General features: G+C 33.5%; 1 protein-coding gene across 2 annotated transcripts in view; it reads right to left on the minus strand.

Annotated features, from left to right (window-relative positions):
* Positions 1–22,251, minus strand: part of PCB (Pyruvate carboxylase) — a 111,352-nt gene that overhangs the window by 13,331 nt on the left and 75,770 nt on the right. For both annotated transcript variants that reach the window (XM_034322777.2, XM_034322776.2), the window contains exons 3-8: positions 16,107–16,426; positions 13,800–13,950; positions 11,134–11,345; positions 3,820–4,022; positions 2,005–2,266; positions 760–1,078 (exon numbers count right to left, since the gene is read on the minus strand). In XM_034322777.2, coding sequence (XP_034178668.1) covers positions 760–1,078; positions 2,005–2,266; positions 3,820–4,022; positions 11,134–11,345; positions 13,800–13,950; positions 16,107–16,426 — 1,467 coding nt within the window. The remainder of the gene's footprint in view (positions 1–759; positions 1,079–2,004; positions 2,267–3,819; positions 4,023–11,133; positions 11,346–13,799; positions 13,951–16,106; positions 16,427–22,251) is intronic.

Here is a 22,251-nt window from a genome sequence, read left to right on the forward strand (position 1 = left end):
CTGTAATAATATGACCTAGAACTGGCTTTCTCTCCCATAACTTTTTAAAATGTTATTCCATATCAACTTCTTGGTACTTATAGTTTATGAACTATTTTCTATTTATTAAAAAAATAAATAAGTAAATATTTGTAAATGATACTCCCTTGTTAGAAATATCCTTTTCTTTAAATATATTAGTTGTTAAATTAGCAATAAAAAAAAATGAAAATAAAATTACCTGATCACCTACCTAAACTACAGCTTAATTTTTTATGAAACGGTAGCAGTAGTCATTAAACGTTTACCAACAGTCCCAAACAAAAAGTTGTCAAGCTTTCAATATTTCACGAATGTAGTAAATTCAAGATATATCCCATTAGTTTTTAGTAGACACCCTCTATATACAATAAAAGTGAGTCAGAAAAAGAATTGTCTATTCCCTTAACCCTTTGACTACTATAATCATTTATGAACAATAGTGGCCACTAAAATAAGCAACTCATTATATGAATATTACAAAAATTGTTTTAAAAAATGACTGTTGTAGCTCGACTATAGATATTACACTTTTTATTTATATGTAACTGGTAGTCAAAGGATTAATTAGTCGATCCTCGCGTTAAGAGCAGTCCCCCTTGTGTTTCTATCTTTTCAATCGTACCCAATTATTTCCACCACAAGATCAGAAAGTAGAAATGTGTCCAAAGTGCGATTGTAGTGTCTCGGATAGATGTGATATGATGTTGATTACACCTTATGGAATCTTAAGTACCATACCTAGCGCAATCTGGGGAATGTGTGGTTTTATATCAGCAGGTTTCAGTGATGTTGCCAGTGGAGTACTGGGACCATTCACCAGAATGGAACCGAGATAATTCAACAATTTCTGAGCACGGTTCTGGCTTGGTTGGAACTGGAAGAGTTGCGGATTTTCGTCGATAAAGTAGGTGTCCACGTTGCCGCTAAGAAACTTCTGATTCTCCAGCACGTTCAATAGGAAAGGGATGTTCGTTTTCACACCACGAACACGAAACTCACGTAGAGCACGGTTCATTTTCGCACAGGATGCTTGCAAATCACTTGCATGAGCTATCACCTGAAAACAAAACTTTCTTTTTAACTGGTTCTTATATTATTTTCATGTTGTAATATAACCATGCTGTAATTAGTATGTTCATATTAAAATGGCTTTTATAATTTGACCAACTGGTTTTAAATACTGTAACAAAATGATTGGAAAATTAAAACCAAATAAAATAAATAATATTGTCTGCAATTAATGAATGATACCTCAGTTTGTACTATGTACTATGATTGCTATTCTTTGTGTATTTCTGATTCAGCTCTTGCTTGATTTAAAAGATTATTATTTTTAATTCAATAATTTTCACATTCTCAATTATGTATGAAATTTGCAAATTAGACATCCTGGTTTCTTTCAAAGTACTTACATAATATTTCACTAACTTTCAAACATTTTTCTAGTATATCTCCAATATAAATTGCAGTATTATATAATAATATATACAATTCTAATTCAAAATTTTACCGAATTTACTTTATAACTTATTTCCTTATTAGTGCCTAATGATACCTCACATTATTATTATTATGTGTATCGTTTATTATGGTTTAATAAATTTCGTTTCCATTTATCAGTTGTTCTATGTTGACCAATCAGTTATTCTGTACTTTTATTAGTTATTTAAAGGACGTACAGGATGAGTTAGTAAAAGGTGCCACTTAAAATAACTCCTTATCTACAGACTTTACTAAAAATCGTTTGAAGAGAAATTTATTGTATCAGAAAATCTAAATGTATCTTTCTGATACAATAAATTGCACTCTAAACATATTTGATAAACTATGTAGATAACACATTATTTCAGATGGTAGTTTTTACTGATTCACCCTGTACATGAAAGTAAGCTTACAATTAGATTCTTACAATTAAAACATCTAACCTGTTTTTGTTTTATTTAAGTAATTTAATAGAACATCAACGTTCACGTCGAGGTTTACCTTAACAAGAAGCGAATCGTAGTAAGGTGAAATGATCGCACCAGCGAACGCCGATGCACCATCCAATCGGATGCCCATACCTTCTCCCGAACGGAACACCTCGATTCTTCCGGTATCTGGTTGGAAGTTCTTTGCAGGATCTTCCGTGGTTACACGACATTGTATGGCTGAACCTTGAGGGATAATCTTCGACTGAGTCATACCCAGCTCAGGTAACGTCATACCCTCGGCAATACGAATTTGAGATTGCACCAAATCAATTCTGAAACCATAATTGATAGTTGATTTTCAAGAGTTTTTAACTTTAACATTAATTATGTAAAGTGTGGCATCTGATGTAACTTTTTTAAATTATTCTTAAATCATTTATTGTGTAAATAACTTAAAAAAAATTGCATTATGTCAAAGAAAGCATATAAAATAATGGTTTATTAAAATGATCAATATTACAGAAAAATAAAATTTTGTTTGAAGATAGAATTTTCAAATATAATTTTTCTGGAAATGAAACCTTAAACAAACAAAAATTTATTCCTTCTTTTGAATTTATTTTTGTTTATATACAGGGTGTCCGCGTTGAAATGTGACAGCCGTTTTATTTCGTAACTATTGATGACACGAAAAATTGTTTACATGGAAATTGCATGGTACAATGGGGCCTATGTTTTGGCGTGAACAAAAATTTATTTACATTATTAGTTTAAAAGATATGATGGTCAAGTTTCGTTTTTTAAATGGAACTATATATTTTTTTTCACATCATGTGATATGTAGTGCTTTTCAAGACGAATTCATTAAGCTTTAATGTATACACCCGATTTTAATCAGTTTTCAAGATATAATGTTTACAAATTTTCCGATTTTCAGTAGATGCATCTCGATTCAAGTATCAAGTAGTAAAAACGGCCCTATTGTTGCGATAAGTGCCAATAGTGCTTATTCTTTGGGTCTGCCGTTCCTAGCGTAGACCCCAGCTGTGGCAATTACCGCAATATGTAATAAGGCTGCTGTTACGACTTGCTAGTCAAACCGAGACGTATCTACTGAAAATCGGTAAATTTGTAAACGTTATATCTTGAAAACTAATTAAAATCTGGCATATGCATTAAAGCTCAATAAATTCGACTTGAAAAGCACTATCACATGATCTGAAAGAAAATATGTAGCTCCATTTAAAAAATAAAACTTGACCATCATATCTCTTAAACTAATAATGCAAAAAAAATTTCACTTTGGCCAAAACATAGGCCCCATTTTACCATGCAATTTCCATCTCAACAATTTTTTGTATCATTACTAATCACGGAATAACAGCTCTGTCAGACTTGGATTGAGACACCCTGTATACGTCGTTAGAAAGGTCTCACTGATTGTGAGACTAGCTCAAAACCGTTTATGCGTTTAAAATTTAAAGTCTAAAGTGGTCGGAGTCAAAAGTTACAAGGGTTTCTATTCCCTATAGAAAGTCTATGGGTCGCACATTTTACGTAATATCGTTGAAAAAAGTCACTTTGGTATTATGCAGTCTGCGCGCGTCTAACAATAGATTTTTTAGACTTTGACGGGCTATATTTCAAAAAGGCGAATTTTCCGGGGAACGTGGGGCTCGCGAGGCCGCAAGGGACGAGCGGGTCGTACCTAGTTCTATTATAAATACCAACTATTTTTTTCTCCAAATTTTAACAAGAAGTTATAGATGAGCAAATAGTTTTGGATAGTAGTATACTTAAAAAATAAATAAACAAAATTCTTATTCGCGCAAAAAATTATATTGAAAAGTGAAGATTAGTTTCCAAACAAACTTCATTTATTTACCCAGTGATTTCTTCGGTTACTGTGTGTTCTACTTGAAGCCTAGCATTGACCTCAATGAAGTAGAAGTTTCCACGTTCGTCAGCCAGAAATTCAACAGTACCAGCGTTTGAATAACCAACGTGTTTGGCCAATCGCACAGCACGCTCAGTCATTTCGTTTCTAATCTTGGGATCCAATCGTGGTGCAGGAGCAATCTCGACAACCTGAAATCAACAAAATCATCAGAATATGTTATTTCTTGCTACAATATAAAGTACACTTACGATCAAATCAGATTTTCATAAGGAAAATGGCGATATAGCGAAACCAGAAATTTTCGGAATCTTAATTCCGACGATATCAATATTAAAAGTAATTTAGAAAGAAAATAATATAACTTTTAATTATGAAATATTATAAAATTTAGTATATAATTTGTTGTATGCCATCGTAATGTATAGTCTTTATGTGAATAATCTGGCTTCCTCATTCTCTCGCAAACATCATAAATTAATCCTCAGCAATAAACAATCCCAAAGTACTTCATTAACCAATGATTCACCTTTACCAGTCATCCTCGAACCTCGACCTTGTTACTCTTCTTTTACTAACCACTGAATTCCAGATAATCCCTATTTCCTTATTTTCCGACCCTATAATATGCACCACATTTTCCTTACACCAAAGAGAACATTTGCAACCGTTTTACAAGGGTGTTGAATAACAATATTCCTAGTTTTCTTGAAATACAGCTTTTTTAGAACAGTTAACGTTTGAACAAGGTCACGGAATAACAATTTAAATTATTGATCAAATGCATTTCCAAAGATCTATAATTAGTCACTACATTTTGATTAAATAAAAAGTATAACGATGGAAAGTATTTGATCAATTTCGTGAGTCACTGTATATTGAATTCAATCAAGATCAAGAATTAGGATCACAGTGAGCAATTACTTAAAATAAAAAAAATCGCAATCACGGTCGTGAATAAAATTAAATCACGGCTATGATCGTAATTTTGCGATCACTGTGATAAATCACTGTTAGTGATTCTATACGCCATCCCTAGTGGGCATCCTTTCAAGAGGTGGTAATTTAAGTGATTCTGAACAACTTTTTCCTTTGGCAAAATGCTCGTTAAGGCTTAGCTTTTAAATTATTGATGAAAAACAGCGACCAATCAGAGCGTGCATAGCGCGCGGGCTCAGTCGTGATAGTGTCGGCTACGAGAAGCCGCGCGAAAATTGATTGAGAATTTACTACGTCGATAACGTAAGTACTGACCACCGATCACAAGAGAAGTCCCATGAGAATAACGCAGTCTGATTGGCCGCACCCCACCTCAGCTCACACGTGACGTCGGCCGTGACGTATGATTGATCGACGCGGTCACATCTACTAATCAGGCTCGTCACAGCCGACTCTAGTACTAGCTATGCTGAACAACGTGGCAACACCGCTCACGTGACAATCGGGAGTCCTATTTTCAAAAACAGAGTCCTGTGCTGGGAATTGTAATTAACGTCTTTTTTAATTAAAAGCTGTAGTAATATACACTATTTTGTGTTAATTATGTATAAACAATATATAAACGTTGCAACTATGGCAAATAGAAGTGATGTGGTAGTATAAAATTGTTTTAAATGTGATATAAACTTTGTGTACTCTCGAAGTAGTTTGGTATTGTGAAGCATGATATTTGAAATATTTACAGTGGTTTCAAGAAAATTTAGGTATGAAGCAAAATGAAACCATCTTTGGATCAAATTGAAACATTTAAGAATTCATAAACGTGTATATAAGTTAATAAAAACCTTGAAACAAGCGAAATTATTGGAACGAAACCAAAGAGGTTATGTGAAGTCCAGAGAGTAATCGGGAGTCTGACGACGTTGATTGGTTGGGAGTCTGGGAGTCCGGGAGGCAGATAGAGTAGGGTAGGTGTTGATATATTCACACCAGACTTCCGCGGTGTTGCCATTTTTATTTCAGCACGGCTAGTTACTAGATGCGGCTGTGGGCTCGTGTAAAACTAGGGGGTCAGTCGATGTGTGCGTAGTATCTCCTCTTGCCCCTCTGCCGTCCCGCGAGACTTCTTGACATCGATGGACAGTACTTTTGTTATTAAACGCGACTTACACTTAGGTCAAACCACTATTTCGCAATCGTGGGATTTTTTTCTCACTGAGAGGCTATCTGCATATACGGAAATGACATTACAAGTAGCTGTATACATTACACGTCTGAAAGCTGCCCACGTATTTTCTTCAGTTTCCCTTACCTTTGCAACAAATGTTAGTATTCGTATAATAAATTGGCTGCAGAGACGTACAAAATAGCAACACAATTTATTAATATCATTTACATGTAGGAAATAAAAGATGTATTCTAGAATATTCTGGATTCTACTGCTGATGGCAGGGGGATCGCAGGGGGTCCGCGACGCGACCGATCATAAAAAATCGACAATCAGTTGACGACGACGACGTATGGGATATAGACGTGCCCTGCGACGAATCCGCGACGAACTCGCGACGAACCCGTTTCATCCATAGTTTACCTAGTTTTACCGTTTACAATTAGTTTAAGTACCTATAAAACCTATATACATAATATTTTTTTTGGCTGCCAGTTCCATGTTTTACCACCCGTAGAACCAAAATTAGGATGCCCCCTGATAAGATCTTGACGAATCCTATCGAATGAGCCTAGTCCCAGGTTGCGCAAACGAATAATGAAAAAGTTATAACCGGTTGAATTTTTGTTCCTATTTATAATAGCGGTTGAGTGGCGTATAGCTTAAGGCACTCGCTCTTCGACAGTAAGACCGGGAGTTCGAATCCTCGAGGAGCAAAAAAACGAAATAATTTTTTTCCGAAGACCTTAACCATACAAAGCTCAATCACAATTTCCTCTCTCGATTTAATTAGGTTAATCTAGGTTAATTTTTTCTATTTGCGCAACCTGAGACTAGGCTCATTTGACAGGACTCGTCGAGACCTTACAGAATATATATACATATACATTGTCCTATTTTAGGGACGGTGAAACACGTAACTGTATCCTTTTCTTTTTCATTATATTAAAGCTTTCTCCCCGCTTTAAAATTTCTGAGGTACCTTCATATTTAAAGGATATACATAGGTTCGTCATAGAGACGCTCCTAATGTTTTCTTAACCCATTAGCTGCCACGATCCCCATTTGAGGATTTTGGAATTTTACGTATGTACTCGGTGCCAAAAATATGCATATGTACATAACTTATCCGGCCAAAAATTTGAAAAAAAAAAAAAAAAATTTGGCAGTTAATGGATTAATACATGCGCATGCGCCAGAAATCCCACACTGTGCATCATTGAGTTTAATTCAGTTCGTAGCCAACACTCTCACCGCTGAGCTCGCGTGGTACGCGCACTTTGATTGGTCGGTGTTTTTCATTAATAATTCAAAAATTAAGGTTTAACGAGCATTTTGGTAAAGGAAAAAGTTGTTCAGAATAATCCCAGCTACCAAGTCTCGAAAAGTTGCCCATCCGTAACCGAACACTCCTGCGTTGTCATTTTCCGCAAGGATGCATTCCGCAAGGCACCCGGGACATCACCATTTTCCCTAGGGAAGCTTAATTTAATCATGAGTGTACCATGTATTATTTTTTGAAAATTTTGTAAACACTATTTGTATGGTTTTAGAAGGGGAATACTATATCCGCAATACTTCAATACATATGTCTTACTCGAGAATGTTTTAATTACTTCCTTTTTTAGTAACGCTAACACAATCTGCACTTTTGTCTGCACGTTGGCCTCATTTTTTCTGTAATACATGAATTGCTAATAACGCAAGAACATGGACGTCATTCAAATATCTAATGAAACCTTGGAACGAAGCAATAAACATATATGCACGTTTATTCATTTATCTTAAACTGTAGATTATTGAGATTTACAATATTAATCAATTATTCTGATTAATTATATTGGATGATAAGTGATGGATGGAAACATGAGTGATTTCCTCGTAAGAATTCAAACAGTTATAGCATCTACATATTTCATTCATTTATTTATATTTAGACGTTATTTTGTAATACAGTGTTAACCCACAAAAAATCGAAAATATTTTAATATTTTTTTTCTTACACCAACAATGAAAATTTTTTTATACATATATTCTCATTCAAGTTGATTGCATTTTAATTGAAAAATACTTCACAAATAATTAAGAAAAAATAATACTTGTAATACTGAATTTTGCAATCAAATGTCAATCTTTGCAATCATATTCCGCCATCTGTTGTCAATAACGCGTAAACTTATAAGATCGTCATGAAAATTGTTACGTGAATGTAAAATAGCTTCCAATAGAATAATTTTCCAATAAGATATTAAATGTCTTAAAATAAATACATTTTTTTAATTTAAATAGCAAAAATTAGTATAGCATCACATTTAAAAAAGACGACGTTTGTTTATTCTGACCCCATCGTAGCCATCTTAGAAACATTTTTTATATATCAAACAATTAGGCACTTTGTATCAATTAATTTAGAAAATACATAAAATTGATAGCTGTTAGATTTTCCGAAATAATAGTTTGTAACGCTTTATGTGACTCACCTTGTATAAGCTATAGAGTTTGTAGTGAAAATAAAAATACAATAATGCAATATAATGTACTGTTAATTTAAAGAATTCTTCATGATAATTAATAAATAAATACATCAAAATATTGATTGGACAACATTTCGTTAATCTCCAAATTAAATATTATTAAAATGAAAGCCATTCTAAACTAAGCGATTATGAAATTAACACTGTATGTACCGCAGAGTAGAATCCATTAGGAAACCAGAAAATCATAAATTGGTAAATATTATAGTAGAATTATAAAAATTGCAATATAAAAATGTATTACCAATAAAACATGGCGATGCAAAAGTGAGATTTATTAGTTTTCCTTTATAAAATGAATGGTGCTGTCATTAATTACCTAATAAAAGTCTTCTGTTTCATGTTATTTTCATTAGTTAATTTGCTACATATTATTTATTACATTAGTAAAGCTTGAATCTCCATAATAGCATCAATAAAATGCAAAGATTTAATTATTATATTTATTAAAGTATTCACTTCATGAACCTTTTTACTGTTTACGACCTTCACAGGTAGTTTTAAAGATTGTACATTATACTGTGAACACATTGTTCACGCTAAAATAAATGCAAAAATAATAATTAGCAGCTTTGTTTTTGAGATATATATAAACGATTGAAAATTAGATATTTGCTGTGTATGCGTGTATATTCCACCATGCGCCCCACTGACCTCAGACAATGTGTCGTCGGTTGTGCATATCTGATAACGACTCAGCAACTTATACATAATTCATATGTAAGCAATTTTTAATTGTTTAACCTCGGAAACCAAGCTGTGGATTGCAAAATGGTAAACAATTTCTTGATTTGTGTTAGTATTGACAATCTGCAATTTTGAAATTGTGCAACTGTTTTGAGACCCCTTATATACAGTGTGTCCGCGCTAAAGTATGACAGACGTTTTATTTCGTAACTATTGATGATAGGGAAAATTGTTTATATGGAAATTGCACGATACGAGGGGGCCCATGGTTTGGCGCGAACGAAAATTTATTTACATTATTAGTTTAAAATATATGATGGTCAAGTTTCGTTTTTTAAATGGTTTCCAAGATATAACGTTTACAAATTTCCCGATTTTCAGTAGATACGTTTCGGTTTGAGTGGCAAGTCGTAAAAGCGGCCCTATTGTTGCGGTTTCTTATTCTTTGGCTCTGCCGTTCCTAGCGTAGATCCCCACTGAGGCACTGACCGCTACAATAGAGCCACTTTTACGACTTGCCACTCATCGTCTAACCGAAACGTATCTACTGAAAATCGGGAAATTTGTAAACGTTATATCTTGAAAACTAATTAAAATCGGGTGTATACATTAAAGCTTAATGAATTCGTCTTGAAAAGCACTACATATCACATGATGTGAAAAAAAATATATAGTTCCATTTAAAAAACGAAACTTGACCATCATATCTTTTAAACTAATAATGTAAATAAATTTTCGTTCACGCCAAAAATGGGCCCCCTTGTACCGTGCAATTTCCATATAAACAATTTTTCCTATCATCAATAGTTACGAAATAAAACGTCTGTCACACTTTAGCGCGGACACACTGTATGTATATATTAACAAGAAATGATCCCGAACCCGGAAATTCAAAAAATTATGAAATTTTATGATTATAAGGGGGATGTCTTCTCTGATTAAAATGCAATTTTCGTTTGCTGCCCATTTTCAGTCTAAAAGGATGAAAATCGCTCTTAAAGTTTTTTTTCTCTGAAACCGTTAGAGATATCGAAAAACTTCATAAGCAAAAGTTGTTCGTCTTAATATACAGTATCTCTCGAAACTGAAACAAGAAATTGTTCAATTACAAAACGTTATGAACAAAAATGTTTAAAAACAATGTCTCGTTTTAACATAAAAAAATACTATACATTAACGATAAGGCAAACAACTTTTGCTTATGAAGTTTTTTGATATCTCTAACGGTCTCGGAGAAAAAGAATATTAAGGTTGATTTTCACCCCGCAAACAAAAACTGCGTTTTAATCAGAAGGACATCTCCAACATATTCGCAAAGTTTCATACTTTTTTAATTTCCGGGTTCGGGATCATTTCTTGTAAATAGTTGAAAACCGAAATATAATTTATATAATTATGAAAGAAAATTCACTAAAATTTGCTAATTTTCCCGGTTTTTACAATATACACCCCCGCCCAGTGTACATACAACCATAGTTGTCTAACTAAGATGGAGATAAAAAAATGTATGATGATATAAGTCTAATTTTTTTATTTTTGTTTAGTCCGGACGATGTTTTTTTTAAATTTTCGATATTATTCCATTATTTATCAAAAGAAAAAGTTTTTAATTTTGTTAACAGGTTAACCGACCCTTCTGACCTCTCCTAGTCGTGCTACTGATGAAGTATTGATTTTGATCAATAGTGTAAATTTAATTAAAGATACAAAAACCGAGATAAAATTTTGATTTTACATTAAATTGACTTTTATTGATAAAAATTAAATTAATTGAAATAATAGTTAGAAAAGCATTGTGCACATCCAATTAGTAATTAAAAGGGTATAAATACCAATGCCACTCAGTCAGTGTAATCGAAATGTACAAATTGAACCTATATCTTTAAAATCACATTGATTGAAAGAAGAAGGAAAACAAACGATTTTATGTATGAACGACCATAATCTAAGAATACTTAGTTCTCGGGTACTGACCTTTTGATGACGACGTTGCACAGAACAATCTCGTTCGTAAAGATGAACGACATTGCCAGCATTGTCTCCCAGCAATTGAACTTCAATATGCCTTGGCCTTTCAATGAATTTCTCAATGAACATTGCTCCGTTTCCGAAAGCAGCTTTCGCTTCCGATGATGCACGCTCGAATGATTCTCGCACTTCTTCCATTTGCCTTACAACTCTCATTCCTGCGAAAATAAATAAATACATTTTTATTTATTATATATTTATTAAGTAGAAATTCGGGTAAATATGCAGAAAAGGTCACACATCTCCCATTTGAGCGCCACTTGAATATGTTATAGAGAGGAGTGTTCCAAGTGGTGGGCCTCGAACTGCACAAATTTCTTTATAGCGGGACCATAAAAGGCACGAGGGTCCTGTACTGTATACCTGGGTTGGAAAGTAGCGCATGCGAGCTGTGGAGCCAGCTAGGCTCCTCCTGCGCGGATTACACAGTACAACCTTTAACCCGTTCAATCAGCAGCGGGAGCTTTCTTTTAGTTTCGATTAGACAGAAAAAGGTTAGGTTAGGTTAGTCAGCGAAAAAAGTACTAATAAAAAAAGGCCTGAATGGCTTTAGTCAGTGAAACATAACTATCTATTTCATATATTGAAAAAAAATATATTCCTGGCAGCTTGGAAGGCCTTAGTCATTCAAAAAATATTAATATTAAATTATTTTGCGGCTCTGCAGAGTTCTGTCCAGAGCTCTGTATACTACCAGGTATACAGGGTGATTTTCTCGCAGCCGGACACAAAGGAACATTGGTGACAATGAACCCCTTGACGCAACCATGAAGAGGTCCGCATTGTCACGTGCCACCGGAGACCTACCCAGGCCGAGACGACTCTGTGTGTTTACGGACCTCTACATGATGCGGTCAAGGGGTTCATTGTCGCCAGTTCCTTTGTGTCCGGTTGCGAAAAAAACACCCTGTATAGTACAGGACCTTCGTGCGGGCCTTTCATTACCCCCGCCATAAAATAATTTGTGTAGTTCATACACCACTGTTCCAAGTGATATGTAAGTAAGTACTGTACGCGTCTGCTAAGTTGAGACTCCTAAGGAATTGGGTCTGATTGGTCGGAGCTAGATGGGCCAGACTTAGACACGCACACTTATACAGTTGACCCACACGCATTCTCGCTATTCGCTCTCTAGGTTACAACTACTAGTAGAAACTACTACTACTACTACTAGACGAGGGTTCGTGGTGAGGATTAGGCGGAGCGTTTCACACCTCGAGTCTCAACTTAGTAGACGCGTACAATACATACCTCGCAAGAATTAGGTGGCGGTCAATATCTATTGGTTTAGGACAGGCCTGTCCAAGTAGGGGAATTCACTCCTGGAACACATGTTTTGGGTCCCCTTCCAACGCTACTCCTTCAAGTAAGATGGGACGGTTCCGACTACCGTCTCTCCGTCTTTCCTAGCGGCGGTATTGTCTCCTCGGTCCCATCTTACTTGAAGGAGCAGCGTTGGAAGCGGACCCAAAACATGTGTTCCAGGAGTGAATTCCCTTACTTGGACAGGCCTGGTTTAGGAGATATAATAACTCAAAGTTTATCAATTTTAATGCTTTTGCTTAGATAATGTAGATTCACATTAGGAATAGTCGTAGTTTGTTTATGACCTCTAAGTGACAAAATTTTTATTTACATTATTTAAAACATAGCTACATGGATATTTTGTCAACAATCGGGTCTTCAATATGCAGCTACACGAATTTCTGAGTTTCGTTAAAGATAGTAATTGCTAACTAATTGTAAGATAGTTATTACTAACACTCTGCCCCTCTCCCGATCACTCATGAAGGTCATAAAGAGACATATTTGTCAAAAAATCATACATTATTACGACGTATGCAAACTTTGTTGTCAAATTTTTATTTATTATCTTTCTTAAACCAATAGCAATTGCCACTTGATTCTTGCCGGGAGCTACTCAGGGCATTACCCCCTGCAATATATATGGGTGGCGTTTGGATTGGAGATATGTGACTTTTTATGCATATTTACCTAAACTCGTTTGCTTATTCTATTCGATCTATTCGATTTTGTGATTATTGGCTGTTAACGTTAAATATTATAACAGGAATATTAAATTGTAGAAATTTTATATAAATACAATAAATACGCAATATCGCATAATCGATTGGCAACGCTTAACTTTTCTTCATCTGAGGAGTGGTTTATTAAAAAATCGAAATTTAAGTTTTTATTTTAATAGCCTCAGTTTGAAATTATCTTTGGTGTTTCAATAATTTTTCTTTGTTTTTACTACAAAAAGCAATTACTTGCGGTTTAAAAATGAAAAAATTACAATATTTATCTAAATTTTAGTTTTTTTTACATATAATATAATTCTTCCATCATTGAACAATCTAAACTTTCATAAAAATATTATAAAACATAATATTTTAATGTTATTCCTCTAAAAGATAAATAATAATTCTTCTAATAAAATTAGGCACTCAAATTGTTTAAGGAAAATTTCCATATATTAAAAAATAAAAATAATATCTAAAGAAATATGTAGTTTCAAACTTGCAAAGTAAGAATTAAAAAGTCTAAAATTAAATATAAATTATCACTGTCTTAGTGTACTAATATCCAAGGATTAAAGTTAAAGTTACCTCTTCCTCCTCCTCCGTATGCAGCTTTGAAAATAACCGGAAGTCCGTGTTTTATACAAAATTCCATCGCCTCGTCGGACGTGGTCACTGGTCCATCTGTCCCCGGAACAATTGGCACTCCAGCTTCTATTGCAGCTACTCTCGCGGCTACCTAAACAATTAATTTTATTTCAGTACTAGTACAATCACCCAGTATTGCTCGAGTATTTCTGATTTAGAATATTTGCGGCAATGATAGCAAAATTAAAAATATAATTTATGCAAAAGTTTTATGAAATATCAAAAGACATTAAAATCATACAGTTTGTAATATACTTTTAATTGTACTATCAACCTATCATAAATATAAATTTTATAGTATTATTTAGTTTAAGGGGTTTAACCTCCTTTTTACATGTTTAAAGATGATTATTCAAAATGACATACATTCGGACTTTTAAATAATTCATAATGAATAGCTATACCAAATGTCAACCTTCTAACTATTCTGTAAGTAGGACAATTAACCCTTGAACAGCGAAGTCTGAGTCAATCAAGACCTATAGTTACAAAATATGTACAATATAATTTCTAAATAGTATAATTTTTAAATGAAGGAGTATCACATATTGGAAGAATAATTTTTAAAGGAACAGTATAAAATTTCGAAAATGAAAATAATATCAAACGCGAAATTAAATTAAAATTGAAACTCTGCATGATCAGCCATCCGAGGATTAAAAATCTCATTTCGAGCAGTTGAAATTCCTTGTTACCCCCTTAAGTATTATTACCCAAAATTATTTATACATAGTTTTTCTAAGTATTTTATAATGATCAATCATATCAAATTTCAACCTTCTATCTATTCCGGAAATGGGAGAATTAATAATGAGTCAGTCAGTCAGTAGGTGAGAGCTTCCCTTTTATATATTTCAATATAAAAATTGATAATTTAAATTTATATTTAAACAGACTTTTTGTGAAATTACTAAATCAAGAACATTTATTTACTTATTAAACAAAGCGGTCCAATGACTTTGATCACTTTAATTATCTTTGTTATTTTTAGAGATATAAAGAAAGTGTATCAATAATTATACGGTATCCAGAATGCCATATTATACTGGGCGTCCAATTTTTCTTTGTCATTCTTAACACGTTAACTGTCATGTAACCCATATTTGAGTAATGTTTGACTTTCCATAGAAATCTATCATCCATATTATTACGAGTTCTTTTATTTGCCAAATTAGAAAAATTTATAATAAATATTTAAAATGATGGATCATAGAAATAACGAAATACCGTAAAAATAATAAATAAAATTTGTTCAAGATAAGAATACTATTAATGAAATTTTGAACATTTTCAACATGACAATCAATGTGTTAAAAAACTACATACGAACGAGTTAAAAAACTTGATTTTTTTAATATATAATTTCAAAGTATGACCTTTGGAGAATATATTAAATTGAAATTTATACATATAAATAACGGTGCTGAAACATGTTTTATTTTGTCGTGCGCTAGACTTGAGAAAGCAATAAAAAAGAGCTTATCTGAATGGTATTTTATACCTGATTTGAAAGATATAAAATTTTAAATTCTTAGAAATCTCCTTTTTTAATCGTCAACTCTAACAGAACTCACAAAAAATCAAAATTTCCATATCATTCTGCTCATAAAATTATGCTCCAATGTTAGTGGTAAAATGTTTACATTATTTGTTAAAATATTTTGGCTTTATATAACATTTTTGTTGTATAAATTTCCTCTATAGATATAGATATATATATAAATCATTTAATATAAATCACAAAATACCAAATATTGAACCAGGGACGTCAAGTATGGTATGATAACTCTTGTGAAAGTAGACTTTACTAACTTAGGGGTATGGAATACTAAATGAATTTATAAATCATTAATATTCAAAATTCGCGTGCTTTTTCCATGCGTGCAACATTTTAATTTTATCGTACAGTTTTCCGCTGACAAGACAAAAACACCTTTACTAATTAGGCTCGTATAAAACTACAGGACCGGTCGATGTGTGCGCAGTGCCTCCTCGTATCTCTATGCCATCCCACAAAACTTCTCATGAGCGGAAAACAGTACAAATATTTGTGTTAATGGGTGGTAAAAAGCACAATGTTTTACCCTTGTTTTTTATTGCTATTTTGTATATTGGTATAAATTAAATTTTTCATTTTTTAAAAAGGAGAAGGGGCGACTAAAATACGGAAATGTACTTAGAATTTTATTCTAATATAGCAAAAATATTTTACTTTAATATACTATAGTTATTAATTGGAAATTATACCTTATCTCCCATTTGCTGAACAACTTTCGGGCTAGGACCGATGAATCTCATTCCAGCATTAATTACTGCTTCCGCGAAATCGGATCGTTCAGATAGGAAGCCATAACCCGGATGAATAGCGTCTACGTCGTTTTCTTTTGCAACTTTGATGATTTCCGGAATATTCAGATAAGCTTGAACAGGTGGAAGCCCTCTGCCAATCATGTAACCCTCGTCTGCTTTTTGCCTGTGCATTTGCATCTTGTCCTGTTCGGAATAGATAGCCACCGAACGAATCCCCAGTTCGGTACATGCTCGAAACACACGAATGGCAATTTCACCTACAAACATAAAACAATGATTTATTAGTATCGTAAAAGTGTAATTTAACAAGTTGACTGTCATTGTAAAAATGAGTATTTGCTGTGAAATGTATTGAAGTTCTAATTATTAGAAATAGGAATAGTTAATTTTCAAATTTCAAATGTTAAGTTTTCTATTTGCTATCTTACATTATTATTATAATAGTAATATGTGACTAATTATGTTCTTAGACGAAAAGTTGCGATTCTCGGAAATTTTAATTACTTGTAACTTCTAAGGATGACCGATCTTGATGAAATTTTCAATATACACATAACATACTTAAATTTACAAATGTCATATTTTAAATTTTCATTACAGGCTGACATAAAGAAGTTGAAAAATTACTCTTCACTATTTTTTCTCACAGTTCCAACAAATTGTAATTTTTTAAAACAACAAAAGCACATATATCAGTAAATTAATTTTTACAGTTTCTTAAGAAACCTCACGATATTTGGTCCAATTTTAAATGAGGTGTTCTGTTTTAAATGTTGGGCGAATAGTTTTGTGACCCACTGTATGTATAAATCAGGCACGCTCAGGCAGGTCGCCGTACGGATCTCTATACTACTGCGATTATCGATCGGCGGTGGGGGGACAACATTGCTACGATAGGCCTACGGGCACGTGTTACGAAGGACATACGTTATCACGTGTCACCGTAAAGTTTACACTTATGCGGAAGTCCCGTCCGTTCCTATACGCGATGCTTTGATGTGGACACAAGAGTTGTAAATCAGATTGAGAAGTGAAAGGCATTCAGCTGCATGACCTCGGGAAACTTTGGGAATGGGAAGTACCCCACCACTCCCAACGATTTGTCCGAGACGAGGGCGTACTTCGAGCTCGGGTGCAAATACGGGCATCGGCGGGCGCCCGTGCCCGGCTTACTACTTGCTGAGCGTTCCTAACCTAAGCTTACCTAGCCTTGCAAATATTCTTATAGAGAGATCTTGGACTTCAATTATTTTAATAACTGTCTCGTAGAATTATTAAAGGATGAAGTTCCGAATATGACCGGTCGCCGATCAAGATGAAATTTTGAGGGGCAGGGGGCAGGGAAGAGGGGACCCCAAATATAAAGTGGTATTTTCGGCTTCCTATTAGTTTCCGAGATATTAATTAAAAACCTCGTGGATGAACTGTAGATGTGTCCGCTTCAGCCAATAATACTCCACGGCCGAAAGTACTTACTGTGTGAGCTGAGGTGAAGCATGACTCATCAGGTCCGCGTTTTTTTCGAATGAAAGTTTATATACCTCCCTACAGCACTTGCTGAACGTCCCTGGTATAAGTTAAGGGACTGTTAAAGTTCTGATAACCTTATAATTACCAAAGGTAACTATGTATACATAGGGTAACTCAACTTGCGATTGTAGAGGGTTTCTTTAATCCTAAAGGTGACTATAGTTACATGTCAAAATCCATCCAAAAACAGTGATCCATCATAACATAATTTGATATCTCTAGACAAAGCGATAATTTTTTAATTGCTGAATTATTTTTTAATTAGTGAATTATTAACAGAGTAACACTTTGAAGTAGAAATATACAGGGTATCCCAGTTTTAACCAATCAAACTGCACCAGTATGTTCTATGAGTAAAAGTAGGAAAAAAATGTTATATAAACATAGGTCTGAAAACGCTTTATAAAAAAGTAATAGCTTAAGCTTAATAGCGAGAATTGTTGGTACATCGAAATGTAACAGTAAGTCGAAGGCATTAATGAAATCTATTATGATTACTTTTATTTATGTTTACTATTGGGAATAGTTGAACGTGATAATGCAGAGATCGAATTGTGTAAATATCTGTACTGTTATGATGATTTATAGGCTAATTAAGCTTAGGCTATAACTTTTTTATAAAGCGTTTTCAGACCTATGTTTATATAACATTTTTTTCCTATTTTTACTCATAGAACGTACTGGTGCAGTTTGATTGGTTAAAACTGGGACACCCTGTATATGCTATCTTCTCATTTTTTATTTTATTAATATGATAAATTATGTAGCTGATATTACGATGTACCCATCGACGCAATGTCAAGCAATCATTAATGTTAAGAATTAAGCCTGGTTCAAACATGTCGAGTGGCAAGTAATTCAGTAACTTACTAAAAACCTTGCGAAATAACCCCGCCAGGAAAATGTATGAACGTAAAGTAGGTTTCCCCCCACCACTCACTAATAACTACTTATATGAATTTATCTGAACCCATTTCTTTAGTCGAGTACATCTGTTTATTTTCCTCGATTTTCAAAGCTTGGCTGTATTAGTCTAGACACTTTTCTATGTACTTAATCATTTAGTAGTAAATAGCTAATCTGAACCAACCTTTACTGACAATGCATTATTTTCTATCAAACTGTTTTATTTCTTCAATCAAAAACGAAATAAAATTATGTTTTATGGCATTTCTTATGGTTTTCATGAGAAAAGAATTTGTTCTATTCCATGATGTACAGTAGACTCTCGTTATATTGCCACGATTTGACCTTTACAAGGTATTATTAAAATATGGAAACAATACATTTTTATCTCGGATTTACCGAGGTATGAAACTGCTTAGAGTTGTTCTTTAGTCCACAAACATTACGTGGTAATGCTTATATAAATATAAACCGAATTTCCTGACTAGACCTTTTTCCGCTTCTACAGTCTCGTCTGTGGTAATATAACGAGACTCTCCTGTAATTCTAGACTCTAAAATCTACAGTATCCAATTGATACGAAAATTGTGAGATAAGTAGTTAATTACGTATTATTACAATCAGCACATACACTATAGATGTAAAATACATTTCAGATAGGATAAACTGCCAATTATACCGTAAAACTCGTGTTAAAGAGGCCTGTGTGATTAAGTAAAGTGCTCGTTGAAATGCTTCATCGTAAATTGAAACAAGAGCCATAATTTTCGTATACTGATTAATGGCTTAGCTTTGTTTCATGAAATAACGCAGCTATCCATATATGTAGTTTGTTATCGAACGTGCCTTAAAGATAAAATCTGTAGTATTTATGAATGTGTTACAGTTAAAGTATAAAATCCAGTTAATGTATACTTCTACGTGCAGTTTTAGACAAACTATCAATTGAATAATAAAATGCACATTATTTCTAGTTAAAGTATTCAATACCTAGATAATGTATACAATAACGGCAAGGCATTAGTTAAAGCTTATCTAAAATAAACAATCCCTATTCAGTGTTTCATATAATTTATTTAAATATTTAAATTAAATACTGAATTTAGAACATTATTTCTAGTTAAAGTATTCAATACCTAGATAATGTATACAATAACGGCAAGGCAGTAGTTAAAGCTTATCTAAAATAAATAATCCTTAATCAGTGTTTCATATAATTTATTTAAATATTTAAATTAAATACTGAATTTAGAATATTTAAATTTTGTACCTATCATAAATAAATACGTATTTAAAAGATAAACCTTTTTTAAGAAAACTGTTAATTTTTACTTTGTATTTTAATTTGTATGTTAGATACATTTATTATAATGTAATAAGTCAAATTGAAATTTGATTCAGTACGTAATATTTCAACAAAGTATGGTAGATTACAGAAGGTATGAATATGAGATACCAAGGTTTTAACCCGTACACAGTATTGACATTTTTAACAATAATTGTACATGAAGTATTTCGACGAGTAAAACGCTCTCCCATAACAAATATTCTTGATAAGTAGCATTATTTTGTTTAACAAACGTCTTAACTTTTGGCTATAAAGTTAATATATAAAGTTTCTACTCGTGCTTCTGAAAGGGAAATTTACTTTAGTTTTAAAAAAGTAAAACGAGTAGGTAAGTTATAATAATGATAGTATTAGTATATCAAAGGATATTTGAAGTATTTGTGTTTTGATTATAATAAATAATAATAAATAGTGAAATGACAAATTGGAAAAAATATAAAATACTTGATTTATAGCAAGATGAAACTGTCTTATATTATTACTATATGTTTAAATTTCATACTAAATAATAAAATAAACATATTAATATATAAAATGTTCATATTTTGTGGTAAAATTTTTTCTTAAGATTGTGATTCCTTTAAGATTGCATTGTTTCTTCCTACTGAATGAAACTAACTTATAGACTAACGATAAAGAGCTGGTTGGGGGTTGCACCGCAACAAAGTGAAAAAAAAAAGAAATAGAAGTTATGTAAGATCTATAATATTTATATTTGTACAGCACATTCCCCATGAAATTCTGCAAATTTCTCTGTTTGATTTTTCTATTTATAACTATTCTGGGAAACCTTCATATCGATATGAAGAATAATCCTTCATATCGATGCGCGTCAAATTGTTTCCTATCTAATTCTTTTTCTAGGGTTACTGCTGGGCATGTCGTCCAATTGTGTGAATAGCATACACTTCGCATATCATTTCATTGCGGTATTACCGGGTGATTCTCTCGCTACGCAAGACAAACGCCATGTCGTACAATGAAACCCCTGCTGTTCCGTTTCTTGTCTTCGTCTCAGCCATAAACACACACAGAGCAGTTTTGGGTCCGGCGATATGGCCCCTGGGTCTCTTTACCCGCAAAAACAGCAGGGTTCGATTGTGCGGCACGGCCTTTGTCTTGCGTAGCGAGAGAATCACACTGTATGTTTGGACGGTTTTATAGTATTTCGATCACTTCTAAGGCTGTCACTAATTTCCAATTGGTGTGAAAGGTGCGAATCGGCCGAATTTTCTCTAGGTATATTCCGGGGTTATGGTTGAATGGAGTCAGCGTGTAATCGCACTCTATTTGGAAGGCCGTAACGATCCGTCCAATGGTCCCAAGTAAAAGTAGGTACCGAATGTCCATGTTCAAATCAAAAAGTGAGGTTCTGAAACGAGTATGTACATTCAAGGCTGAGAATTGCTAAAAGCATACCCACAAAATGTATGTTTACCCTAAGTTGCATATGTCCCATGAACAATGGAAACTCTCCAAGCTAAAATTTGAGGTTGATATTTTTTGTTTTTCAAGGAGGGTCTAGATCAGCTATTCTCAACCATCGGTCCGCAGAGAACTTTACCTGTCCGCGTTAAAAAATTTTCTTATTCAAAAAAAAAAAAATTTTTAATTTATAAAATTACGAAATTAAAATATTTTTAATTAATTTTAAGTTTACGTAATTTATGATTATCACTGCACTGAAGATGCAGTGCAGTAATGTAATGTACCGTTTCCTGTAATGCAGCTATTCCCAACCGCCAATCAGGCGGACCGCCACCGGTCCGCAGAGAAATTTGATCGGACCGCGGGCCAAAATAGGTTGAGAAACGCTGGTCTGGATCACTATCAGCGAATTCCGTTTCTTCTTTGATGTGCGCGTGTTTTAGTTTATCAAGACATTTTGCAAATTTCTCTCCGTTCTCGGTGACTAAAGTTGTATTATGATGATCTGTAATTTCGCAAATTTTGAACGGTCCTTCGTAATGGAAGTCGATTTTTCCTACGCGGGGTTCTTTTAGCACGTAAACATATTCATTAGGGATAAACCTAACTTCATTACATTGTTTATTGTAATTCAATTTCGAACGTGATGTACCTACTGGCGACTAAATTATCGCCTGTCATCCGTCGAATTTCCTTTAAACGTGGAACTAAATTTTACACGTAGAAGGGAGAGGTAGCTAATTTTTCACGAGACATAGGCGTAAAACGATCTCGAGTTAACTGTCCAAAGACTTTATAAGGTATAAATTTCGTGGCCTCATGCACTGACGTGTCATATGAATACGTCCTGAAAGGTAGTAGTATATCCCA

This window comes from Osmia lignaria, chromosome 4 (assembly GCF_051020975.1).
Source record: "Osmia lignaria lignaria isolate PbOS001 chromosome 4, iyOsmLign1, whole genome shotgun sequence".
NCBI lineage: Eukaryota > Metazoa > Arthropoda > Insecta > Hymenoptera > Megachilidae > Osmia > Osmia lignaria.